Source organism: Chenopodium album, chromosome 9 (assembly GCF_948465745.1).
Source record: "Chenopodium album chromosome 9, dcCheAlbu1.1, whole genome shotgun sequence".
Lineage (NCBI taxonomy): Eukaryota > Viridiplantae > Streptophyta > Magnoliopsida > Caryophyllales > Amaranthaceae > Chenopodium > Chenopodium album.
In genome coordinates, this window is record NC_137842.1 from 3,895,790 (window position 1) to 3,907,788 (window position 11,999).

At 32.4% G+C, this 11,999-nt stretch overlaps 1 protein-coding gene across 1 annotated transcript; it reads left to right on the forward strand.

Moving 5' to 3' along the window:
• Positions 1–2,757: 2,757 nt before the first annotated feature.
• LOC145557318 (uncharacterized) lies at positions 2,758–11,067 on the forward strand. Its single transcript, XM_081618512.1, has 4 exons — positions 2,758–3,283; positions 9,332–9,647; positions 9,755–9,929; positions 10,141–11,067. Exons 1-4 carry the CDS (start codon positions 2,758–2,760, stop codon positions 11,065–11,067), a joined length of 1,944 nt encoding a protein of 647 aa, XP_081474638.1.
• The last annotated feature ends 932 nt before the right edge of the window (positions 11,068–11,999 follow it).

Sequence of the window (11,999 nt, forward strand, 5' to 3'; positions counted from 1 at the left end):
AAATACTACGAAGTATTACTTAATTCATTTTTTTAACTAAAAATTAAAGAAATGTTCTATACTATACACTAAAGTAATCATCGGATGGGGACACTTGGCATAATTTTGTGAAATTTTTTTCCTATTGACTAAATAAAAGAAATGTTCGCTTAGTGGTATGGTCGGCGTTTATTTATTTATGGAAAATTTGTCTGAAAGGGACATATATGTTCACTATTTTGTTTAGAAGGACCTTATATGTTTAAAGTGGTCTAAAAGGACCTTATAAGTTTATTTGTTGTTTGGGGGGACCTTAAGGTCGGAATCCAGCAATAATTGACTTTTTTGTCCGACGTTGACCTATTACGTGACCTTAAAAAATGACCCCTTTTTCATTTGAAGGTCACATGAGAGGTCAACGTCGAATCAACGACATATATGTCCCTTCCAGACAAATTGATCTCTGGAGAGTCTAATCAACGACATAAGACCGAAACCATGTCACTGAATCTTCCAATAAAACCCTAGCTCTAGGAGAGTCTAATCAACGACATAAAATCAGAAACCATGTTACTGAATCTTCCAATAAAATCCTAGCTTTGGGGTTCGATCCGATGGTGGGGGGGGAGGGGCGATTAGGGGTTTAATGTGGCGGGGAGGTTATTATTAGGGATTTTCAGATCAGGTGGTTTTAGGTAGGTGGGTTTGGTGGTTTTGGAGGAAGGGGCGTGACAGGGTAAAGTCATATCCCCTAATCAAAAGTAAATACCTAAGTCCTCTAACTAAAGTAGATAGGGAAGTAGGGTCGAACTCCACAGGGAAACAAGTCTTTCTACTCCTAATTAATTATTATAATCTAAATTATCTAAGTAACCAATATTTTTGGGAATAAATTCTATACTACGAAGAATAAGGTCGGAAGAAATAAAATAGGGAGAAATTAATTATTAAAAGACCTAGGGCATAGGTTCACTAATAAACAATATTCAAGGTCAAATCATAATAAGCAATCATCAAGCATTGATTAATCAGATTATGAAGGGCTTTCGCTACATATTATAATCACAGAGTTAATTTACCGGCATTAAATCTCATCTGTCGAATCTCGACTTAACCATTTATAAATTAGTCTGCCTATTGAAACTAAGCCTAAGCATCAATTCTCATCTGTCGAATCTCGAATTAATATTGCTAAACTCATACAATTAAATCTGGCCAAACCTAATTGCATAGCATTAAAACAATCAATAGGAAATTAACCAAGCATTGATAATCAACAATCACAAAATTACCCCTTCATATTATTTATTAGATCCCCATAAACCCTAGTAATAAAACTACACAAAGCAAAACATAATCAAAGAAGTAAAAAAAATAACTGTAATTAAAAGAGAAGAAATTGTTACCAAAAGAAATCTGGATTGATGAAAGTAATTAATAACAAAAGTTGAAAGAGAATTTAAGAGAGAGAAAAATCCTAAGTAGAGAGAGAAAGTCTAAAAAAATAAGGTAATTGGAATTTACGTACATAATTCGTACTTAAACATTCCTCAAAACAAAAAATAAAACTAATCTAATCAGCTCTAAGAAAAACACGCGCCCGATCGGGCCCGCCTTTTTTACAACGCCCTGCTGGTATGCCGCGCCTGATCGAGCTTACGCTCACCCGATCGGGCGCGCTTCTTCCTTGAAGGTGCCTATGCGCGCAGCCGCCCGATCGGGCCCGGTCTTCTTCTTCGAGGCTTGGATTTCGATTGGGCTCAATTCCTCGGCCCAATTTGGATTTCCTCATCGGGTCTTGATTAATCGATGCAATAGCCTCGGTATCTCATACCGAGCCCTTAATCATCGGCTCTCACCGATCCTGGGCTTCAAGAGTGGCCGTGTCCTTCTAGCTTCCGTAGTTGATCCATAAAAACCCGGGAAAATGCTCCAAAAGTGCAATTTCCTGTAAACTCAACTAAAACTACGAAAACACTAGAAAACACAAATTAATAATAAAAGTGGCCCTAAAGAGCCAAAAACACTACTAATAATGACCACGGGACGGGGATAAAACACTATATAAATTGGACATATCAGGGCGCTTACATAGGGGTAGAGGGAGCTGCCGGCGCACGGGAGGGTATTCTGGCTGGCACGGAGGCAGAGATCGCCACAGTACCGAAGGTGGTTCGTTGGTGGAGGCTAGGCGGCTGTTTTTTCTTTTTTTTTTTTAATTTTTAATTTTTAATAAGTTTTCCTCTTTTATTTCAATCAATCACATAGTAAAATGTGTCACATTAACCTATTATAATAGGTTCGGTGACAGGTTAGGAACTTAGGACCATTTTATGCTAATGACCTTAAAGCTCGGATTATTTAAAAATAATCTAGGTTGGGGTTATATAAAGTGAATATGTGAAAGTTAGAATTATTTTTACCAATTATTCTTTTATTTTCGATTCCATATGTACTGGATGAAGATGACTGAGATCTTAAGGGTTTGTTTGATCTAATTTATACATCTAATGGTGATAAAGTCAAATGTTATTTTACGATTCTACTTTGAGCGATCTTTTTGCAATGCATTAGAAATTATAACAAGGCTATCAAGTATGTCTAAATAAATTGTGATGTTTATTAGAAAACATATTGATCTTGAGCTTATACAATTATACTAAATAAGTTGAGAGTGAGGTATAGCTCAAGTGGTTATAGCTCTCTTTCAATTTCAGGAGATTTCCAAAAAATACTAAAATTAAATATCCTAAAACTTAATGCCTTCACAAGTCTAGAATGGGATCGACAGTAGGGGAAACGTGGGAAGATGGGAATGGTTGGAGTTGGAACATTTTTGCTCCGCATTCGGATCAAAATATCTTGAAAAAAATTCAGAACTATGAGGTACGGTCTAATCCTTCGATAGGTGATCTTGTCTATTGGAAAAATGGTGAGAAAGGGAAGTTCACCATCAAATCTGCCATCCAGATTATGAAACACCACACGGATGTTCTAGATGAAGATTGCTGGGATATTGTTGTGTGGAATGCTCCAGTGCAACAAAGAATCAGGGCTTTCATGTGGCTAGCCTGCCATGACCGTGTTTTAGGTAACTTGAATCTCTTCAAGAGGAGAATGACATACGATCCCAAGTGTTACATTTGTGGTGCTGCGGAGGAAAGTACTTTGCATATCATTCGAGATTGTCCTGCTGCAAGATTGGTGTGGCAAAAAGTCGTGGATGAGTCTATTATGCAGAGATTTTTTCATGGAAATATCAAAGATTGGATAACTGAGAATGCCAAAGATGATAGTATCGGAGGTAAGGAGTCATGGCCAAATTTTTTTTGGCATTGGAGTTTGCTTGATATGGAGGTGGAGAAATTGTTGGGTATACAATCGAAGAGATGAGTTACCTATTGATGTTGGGGCTTTCCTCCAAGTTCAATATGATGAAGCACGTCGAGAAATTTGGGATGCACTTGAGGACACGAATAAAACGCATCACCATAAGGTAGCACATACTCCATCACCCAATAGGATCTTGAACATTTCATACCCCTCCTTGTCAATGACTTGGAACAGACCTTCATCCATAGGTTCACCATCTTTGTGATTCATATGGAGCCATTGAGCTGTGAATGACAACCAAATTCGATCACCTACATCCAATGTTGTATCCTTCCTCAACTATAGTGTACTTGGTTACGTCGATCTTTCATATTAATGGTAGTATATATCAAGCACCTCGTCACGGCAAGAACTCAAGCATGTATGATTAGAACTCTCTTGTTTACTTTTAGGCGAATGCCTTTTTGGCGATAAAGGTTGGATGATGATCTGCTCCCCAAAAAAAAAGGAATAGGACAATCACATTAAATAACTAGAAATTTTTTATTGTGAACTTAATACTAAAATTAGGAGGTCAAGATTATATTTAAGAAAACATGTATACAATAAAATAAATAAATAAATAAATTGGTTTTTTGTTAGTATTATTATTGTGCTATTGTGCAAGGTTCCCTTTTTATCATTTAATTTTGAAATTTTTCATACACCAATTTGGAAAGTGTTAACATTTCTCGCGATTAATTTTGAAAAATTAATTTTTTTTTTTTAACAAAAAAATTATGAATGAGTTTTGAATGAGAAACAATAATAGTTTAATTAAACAAATTCAATAATAGTTTACTTGCTTGTAGTAGTATTAGAATTTAAGATCACAAAAAACTCAAGCTCTAATAATGATTTATAAAAACACCAATATCACTGTTCCACTCTAACATTAATAAAAACCCAAACATATAAGATGATCTGTTATTTTTTTTATATATAAAAAAACCAAATAATTTTTTGTCATTTTTAAGAAAGGCAGTACGTTCCCCATACGCTCTAATGTAATAGAAGTATAACTTAATTTTTTGTGAGAATAGTCAGTTTTATAACTTATAACTCTTAACTTTCTTTTTTCTCTTGCTTGTTTCTCTTTCGCTAGGTTTTGTTTTTGTTTTTGTTTTTGTTTGTTTGTTTTTTTATCTGCAGTTTGTGATTTTATTTTGCTGTTATATTTTCTCTTTTTCTTCCTTTATTTTCCATTAAATTACTTGCTCCATTCATTTTTCTTTCTAGTATGCAAAAATAAATTGATACTTCATAAAAGTGTTTTAATGTTATTTTGGAAAATTTGTTAATTAATTAAGAAGAATTATTGGAGAGAATAAATTATATTTAAATGTTAGCTTAGATAGGAAAAAACACCAAAAAAATATAAATGAACATCAATTTATTAGGGTTGAGCTGAACTTTAATGTAGGGTTGTATTTAATTTCAAAAGCTTGGGTCAATTCACCCAAGTTGTATTTAACTAAAAATTATTTTTATATGCATTTATAAAATGAAAAAAAAAATGATTTATTTATCATTTAATTATTTTAATATGATTAATCAGAAAATCATAATAATATGGGAATAATAATATGTAAATTTTGGAATTTTAAAAAAAAAATATTGTTTTTATATGTTTTATATTATTATTGTGCTATATATCACTATTGTTCAAGGTTTCTTTTTACCATTTAATTTTGGTTTTTTCATACCAAAATTTAGAAATTGTTTAAAATATATATATTGTGATAATAGTACAGAGTAGTATAACTTATATAACTATTCACTTTTTTTTTTTTAACTGTGGTTTGTGATTTAATGCAATTTTCTGTCATATTTTCTCTTTTTTTTTCTTTTTTTTTTCTATTAAAATACATACTTCGTATTTCATTTATTTATTTTTCTAATATGCAAAACAAATTATTTTTCAAAATAAATTAATAATTTATAAAAAAGTGTGTTAAATATTATAGATTCTAATTATGCGAAATTTATTAATGAAATAAGAATAATTATTGGAGATAAATTATATTAAATGTTAGATTAGATAGAAAAAATCAGAAAATATAAATAAATATCGATTAATTGAAATTGACCTGAAATTTTATGCCTATACAGATCTAATTTCAAACGTCAATTCACCCAACTTATCTTTAAACTGAAAAGTACATATAATTATTTGAGCCAACTATGCATAATATAATATTTACATATTTATATATAATTTGTTATTTTATAAATAATTTTACGTAATTTGTTAATATTTAGATAATTATGCATAGTGAAAAAGACATGTTCTCTAAGATAGGCGGTTTCTTTGGTTAAAATATTAAGTGCTATACCTATTACCTGTCAGTCCCCATAATTAAGTAAATAATTAAAAAAAAAAAAGGATACTCTCTCTCCTCTTTTTTTTTTTAATGGACGCTCTCTGCTTCTCTATTCTCACTTCCTCAGTTCACACACAAAACCAGAAAAACTAGATCCGAAATTCATCGTCTCCCCATATTGCTTAGCGGCGCCTCACGAGTGACGACCTCAGCCCACTCTGGCAACGGCTTAATCATTGAATTACTCTGAGTTACTAGTTCCTACAACGTTACAAGTGATTCTCACAGTAAGTGCTTAAATGCTTTCATTATATATTTATATCAATAATCAATTTAATAGTTGAATGCTTGAATCCTTGAATTAGTTCCTCAATCTAACTTTTAATTTTATAATTTATATGTCATAAGTATGATTAGTTAGTTGAATTATTGAATTAGTTTTGTCATTTTGGTTTGTTAATTTGTTGAATAATTTTATTAATTTGTTTGTTAATTTGTTGAATAATTTTATTAATTTGTTTGTTAATTTGTTGAATAATATATAATTTTAACAGTAACTACTTGTTTAATAATTTTGGTGTGTTAATTTGTTGAATTAGTTTTAATTTTTCAATTTGGTAGTTGATTAGTTTCACTGTTGAATGCTTGAATAAGTTGAAATGTTGAATTAGTTGTTATACTGCTTGTTAGATTACTTAGATTATATTGAATTAATTGCTTTACTAATTGTTTAATTAAGTTAGTTTAATTTAATTTTATATGCAATTCATGCCAAAACTTTGTATAAATTTGACAGAATTGGAGGATGAAAAACAAAAGTTTAGAATACTTTTGGAAGGGAGGTTTAGGGAAATCACATAAATCTTGTACTGCATCTTCTCCAAGCTCACAACCATCATAAGAGCCTCTAATAAATGATAATGAGCAAGAAGTTGATGGATTTGTTGATGAGGAGATGGAGACCATGGAGCATGAAGTCCCTGCTGCTTCAAATCCTCCAATTGAGGAAGAAATTGAATAAGAAAGGGCTGAAAATACACCTTACAGTACATCAAGAACTACTTGTGAGGAAGCTATTTATGATGTTGAGCTTCTTCCACATGACCCCTAAAAAAGAAAGCCAATCTCCTCTTATCCTCCCAATGATCGAGATGCTGTAAGGAGAGGATACATTCTCAAAAAGGCTTGTCAGCTGCGTACACATGATTTTCCTCAACGTGAATTAGGAGGTATGCGTCGCTTTAGCGTTTCTTGGTTTGACAAGTATGCTTGGCTTGAGTATAGTGTTGAATTGGATGCTGCCTTTTGTTTTAGTTGTTACTTGTTTAGAGATAAAACTAGTTTTCCAGCAGGGGATGTTTTGACACCCAAATGTGTCTCCCCAAAACCTAACCCAGTGATGAGTACCTTTCACGTCGAATCATAATCGAATGAAACGAAAGTGTGGAAAAGTCTAGTGTTGCGGAAAGTTTTATTTTCTTTTCTCTTCTCTCTGTTTTTGAAAACTTATTTTAAGAAAACAGCCAATCCAGTTTGGTTGGTCCATGATATGGGTCCAATAGTAGTGTAGTTGGATGGGGCTTGCAAAGACCTTTCCAACGATATATTATAAGCCCAATTCCGATGAATATTGAGGAAGTTATGGCCAATTTACTAAACTGGGCCCAATTTGAGCTTTATGTACGGCCCAATGATCTAGGGGAGGGCCTAATATGATTTATCATTCCTAATGCAATTAGGAATGGTTTTAGTCTTCTAGATTCCTCTAGAAGGTTCTTTTCATTCCTAATTCAATTAGCATTGATAAATTGACTTTTCAGAGTTTTAATCAAAATCAAATAGCATTTTTGAGAAAATTATATTATTTTATCCTCCAGTACGGTAAACTTATCGGATTTTCGAAAACGCGTTGGAATCAGGCTTGGCGCCTAACCCCAGGCCTTGGCGCCTAGAACCAGGCCTGGCGTCTGGCGCTAGCCATTGGCGCCTGGCGCTGGTGTTGGTGCCTGGCGCCAGCTAGCCAGGGTTGGCGCCAGCCCTGTTTTCTGAGCGTCGGACTCTGTTTTGTTAATTTATCTTTTTGGCTGATTTTCTCTATAAATATCGTATTAAAAACTCCGTTTTCATGGATCATCTACATCTATCATTCACCATTCATTCACCAATTCTTCTCATTCACATGTTTTCCTCAACAATTAGTTTTAATTAGCATTCTTTCATTCATCTCCCTCATTCATCTTTCCTCTAAACTTTGCTTTTAATACAAAATTCCGCATTCACAAGATCTAGAAACACCTAGCCATATTCGAAGTTGTCTTCGCCCTAGACGTGAAAGGTTTAATTTCTGAGGGTTTGGTCCTAAATCTCTCTTTAAATTATTTAATTTAATTGTTTGTTTATTATTTTCCTTGAAGTTACTAACGTGTGTATTTTGTTATTAGAAAGAGGTACGAGGCATCAAAGTAAGTACTTTAATTGATTTATTGATGTTATGATGTAGAAATCATGTTTACATTGTTATTATGATATTCCTAGTATCATGTCTAGGGTATTTTTAATATTGAATATGATTGCTATGATGCTTCCAATGTTCTTCCTAATATTTGTGATTGTTAGTATCATGTTAGGGCTAAAACTTTGATTTTTATTGCTTAGTGACATGCTAGGGCTTGTTATTAATCTTGTTAGTATCATGCCTAGGATCTTGCTATTATTATTATGCTTTAATATTAACATGAACATGATTATGATTATAATTGTTATAATTTATGATGATCATGAATATTATTATTATTATTATTTTGATGATGATTATTTTATTTATGATGATATTATTATTATTATGATTATTATAATTATTATTCATGTTCATTCTAATGATTGATTATTTATTATTATGTTGCTTGATATTATTTATTGCTTGATCACACCTTTATTTCATGTTTAAAGGGAATTTATACTTGTAATCACTCTTAATAAGATAATTAATAATCTTGTTAGGGTTAATATGATCATAATTCAAGTGATCGCCAATAATAGTTTATTTGTGCATTATATTCAACCAACATAGATTAAACAGGTTTAGGGATAATCCTAATGATTGCATGTTAATCAAAAAGCGCACATGAATACGATCAGAATAAAGTAGAGGCCTATTATTAGGGCATGTTCAATCTCTTTTAGGTTGGATTTGTACCTTCAGCCCCGAACCCTTATTTGGTTCTAGACCTTATGGAGTTGACGATCTCTTGGATCGTTAAGGGGTGTAACCTTCACCTCGTGAACGGTTTACAAGTTCCTAAAAAACTTGTTGGCGACTCTTTTGCTCTATCTTCTTCCCTTTTGGACGCCACCGTACTTTAGTGTATGATCACAGTGGGGTTCAAGCTAGTGGGATTTTAAAGGCTTGATATTATTCCCTACAGGATGCTTTTGTGAATGAAGGGTTTAGGGGTTGGAATAAATTGCTAGATTTGACAGACATGTTGGGGGTTTTAGAAGTTGTCATAATGAAGCTCAAGAAAAATATAATTTTTTCATCAGACCAAAGGCATCAATTATTGAATCAATTGACTCTCAAAATGCTGAACTTGCTAGTGTTTATAAATCCCGCATTACCTATTCACTTAAATGTTTAAGATTTCTTTTACAACAAGGTCTAGCATTTCGTGGTCATGATGAGAGTGAGGATTCCAATAACAGAGGCAGTTTTCTTGAGCTTTTATCATGGCTTGCTGAGAATAATGTTGATGTTCAGAATGTTGTCTTAAAAAATGCTCCTGGAAACAATCAAATGACATCTCCTTCTATTAAAAAAGAACTAATAAATTCATGTACCAAAGAAATTACTAGGCTTATTATTGAAGAGCTTGGTGATGATTATTTTGCGATATTAGCGGATGAGTCTAGTGATATTTATCAAAAGGAAGAACTAGCTCTTTGCTTGTGCTATGTTAATAAAAAAAAGGGAGGGTCTGTGAACGTTTTATCGGGATTGTGCATGTTGAGGATACCACTTCTTTGTCACTTAAGCAAGAAATTGAGTCTTTACTTATGGAGTATTCATTGAGTTTGTCTAGAGTTCGTGGTCAAGGTTATGATGGTGCTAGCAATATGAGGGGTGAGATAAATGGGCTTAAAACTTTGATCAAGAATGAAACTTTCTCTGCTTATTATGTTCATTGTTTTGCACATCAACTTCAATTGACTCTTGTTGCGGTTGCTAAGGATAATGATGATTGCATTTGGCTATTTGTTGAATGTCATTGGGGTTTCTTGTAAGAGTAGAGAAATGCTTAGAGAAATTCAAGCTCAAGAAGTGTTACAAGCATTAGAATTGGGTGAAATTGAAAGTGGACAAGGGTTAAACCAAGAACTTGGTTTAAAGAGGCCGGGTGCAACTCGTTGACGGTCATACTACAGAACTCTTTTGAATGTCACTACTTTGTATTCCACAATCATAAAGGTATTTGAGAAAATTGGAAACAACCCCATTTATGGAGAAGATCATGGAAAGGCTAGAACTATTATGGCTACATTTGAGTCTTTTGAATTTGTTTTCATGACACAATTAATGCTTGAATTATTTGGTTACACAGATGTATTAAGTCAAGCTTTGCAAAGAAAGGACGCAAATATTGTTAATGCCATGACTCTTGTTTCTTTAACTAAGGAACGTTTGCAGAGAATGAGAGATCATAGATGGGAAAACTTTTTCAATAAGGTATGTTCCTTTTGTGCTAAACATGAAATTGTAGTTCCCGATATGAATGGTATGTATGAACCCCATGGAAGATCAAAACGCTTCTTTGCAAAAGCTACAAATCTTCATCGTTTTCGTGTTGAAATGTTTCTATCTGTTATTGATTTGCAACTTCAAGAGCTCAACAATAGGTTCAATGAGTTAAACATGGAGTTACTTTCTTGTATGGCTTGTTTGAGTCCACTTAATTCTTTTGCGGCTTTTGATGAGTGCAAATTGGTTAGGCTTGCCGAATTATATCCAAATGAGTTCTCGGAAAATGATTTGGTAACTCTAGCCTTTGAGCTTGATTTTTTTGTTGGTGACATGCGAAATGATGAAAGGTTTCGAGATGTCAAAGATCTCGGGGAGCTTTCCATGAAGTTAGTTGAAACCGAGAAACATGAAGATTATAAGCTAGTTTACTTACTTTTAAAACTAGCCTTGATTCTTCCCGTAGCAACCGCAAGTGTGGAAAGGGTTTTTTCCTCGACGACTATTGTGAAAAACAAATTGTGGAATAGTATGGGTGACCAATTTATGAATGATTGTTTAGTCACATTTATTGAGAGGGACTTGTTTTTGCAAGTTAGTGATGATGATGTAATTAATCGCTTTCAAGTTATGAAAACCTGTCATATGCATTTGTAAGATTTAATGTGTCACTTATGTAATCTTTGTCTTTTCATTATTTGTAATATGGATTTTGTCATTTTTATTGGTATTGAATAATTTTTTCTTTCTATTGAATTATTTTTCTGCTTTTTATTGAGTTCGTACCCCCATTGTCCGAATCCTGGATCCACCACTATATTATGGGATTGAGTAATGTAAAAATGGGTATTATTAGTGTTGACAATGTTGTCAAAACACTAGACAATTATGAGGAAATAAACACTTTAAAAAAAATTAGATTTTTGTTTGTTTTTGTTAATAAAGAGAGAAATAATAAGAAAAATCTCAAATGAAATTTTTGGAGACTATGGAGAAGTTGGTAATTTTAGAATAAAATGGGAACAAACTTTTTAAGTTGGAAGAAAAATTGTGCTAAAATTATTTATTATGATATGATTTTAAAAAGTGAAATTTTAACATCTAATATGAACAAAATTTTATACATCAAATAAAATACAGTTATATGGGGTTTTATTAGATTCGTCTCATAAAATAATTTCACAATATTACTATTTTATAATTATGCATAGTTTTATTCTTGTTGCAATATTTTTGGAACTAATGAAGTATTATTTTTCATGTTTATAAAAGAAGCGATATGAATTTTTGATAAGTTTATATTAATCGTAGTAAATAAATAAAATGGCCCGGTGTCCAATAATTATTGTGCTATTGGCAACCCACAACGAAATAATACTATTTAAATTACTTTTCCAATCACAACTCCAAATAATTTGGTTGTCTCTATAGTGGAGCATTAATGAGTTTTGTGTTGTTGTGCCAAAATTATATATTTTATTTTACCTGATTTGATTAATGTGTTACTGCGCATTGATGTACACGAGATTTTCATAACAAAACATTTTCCAATTACATATCACTCTAAAACTATCGTGTAAGACAAGAAA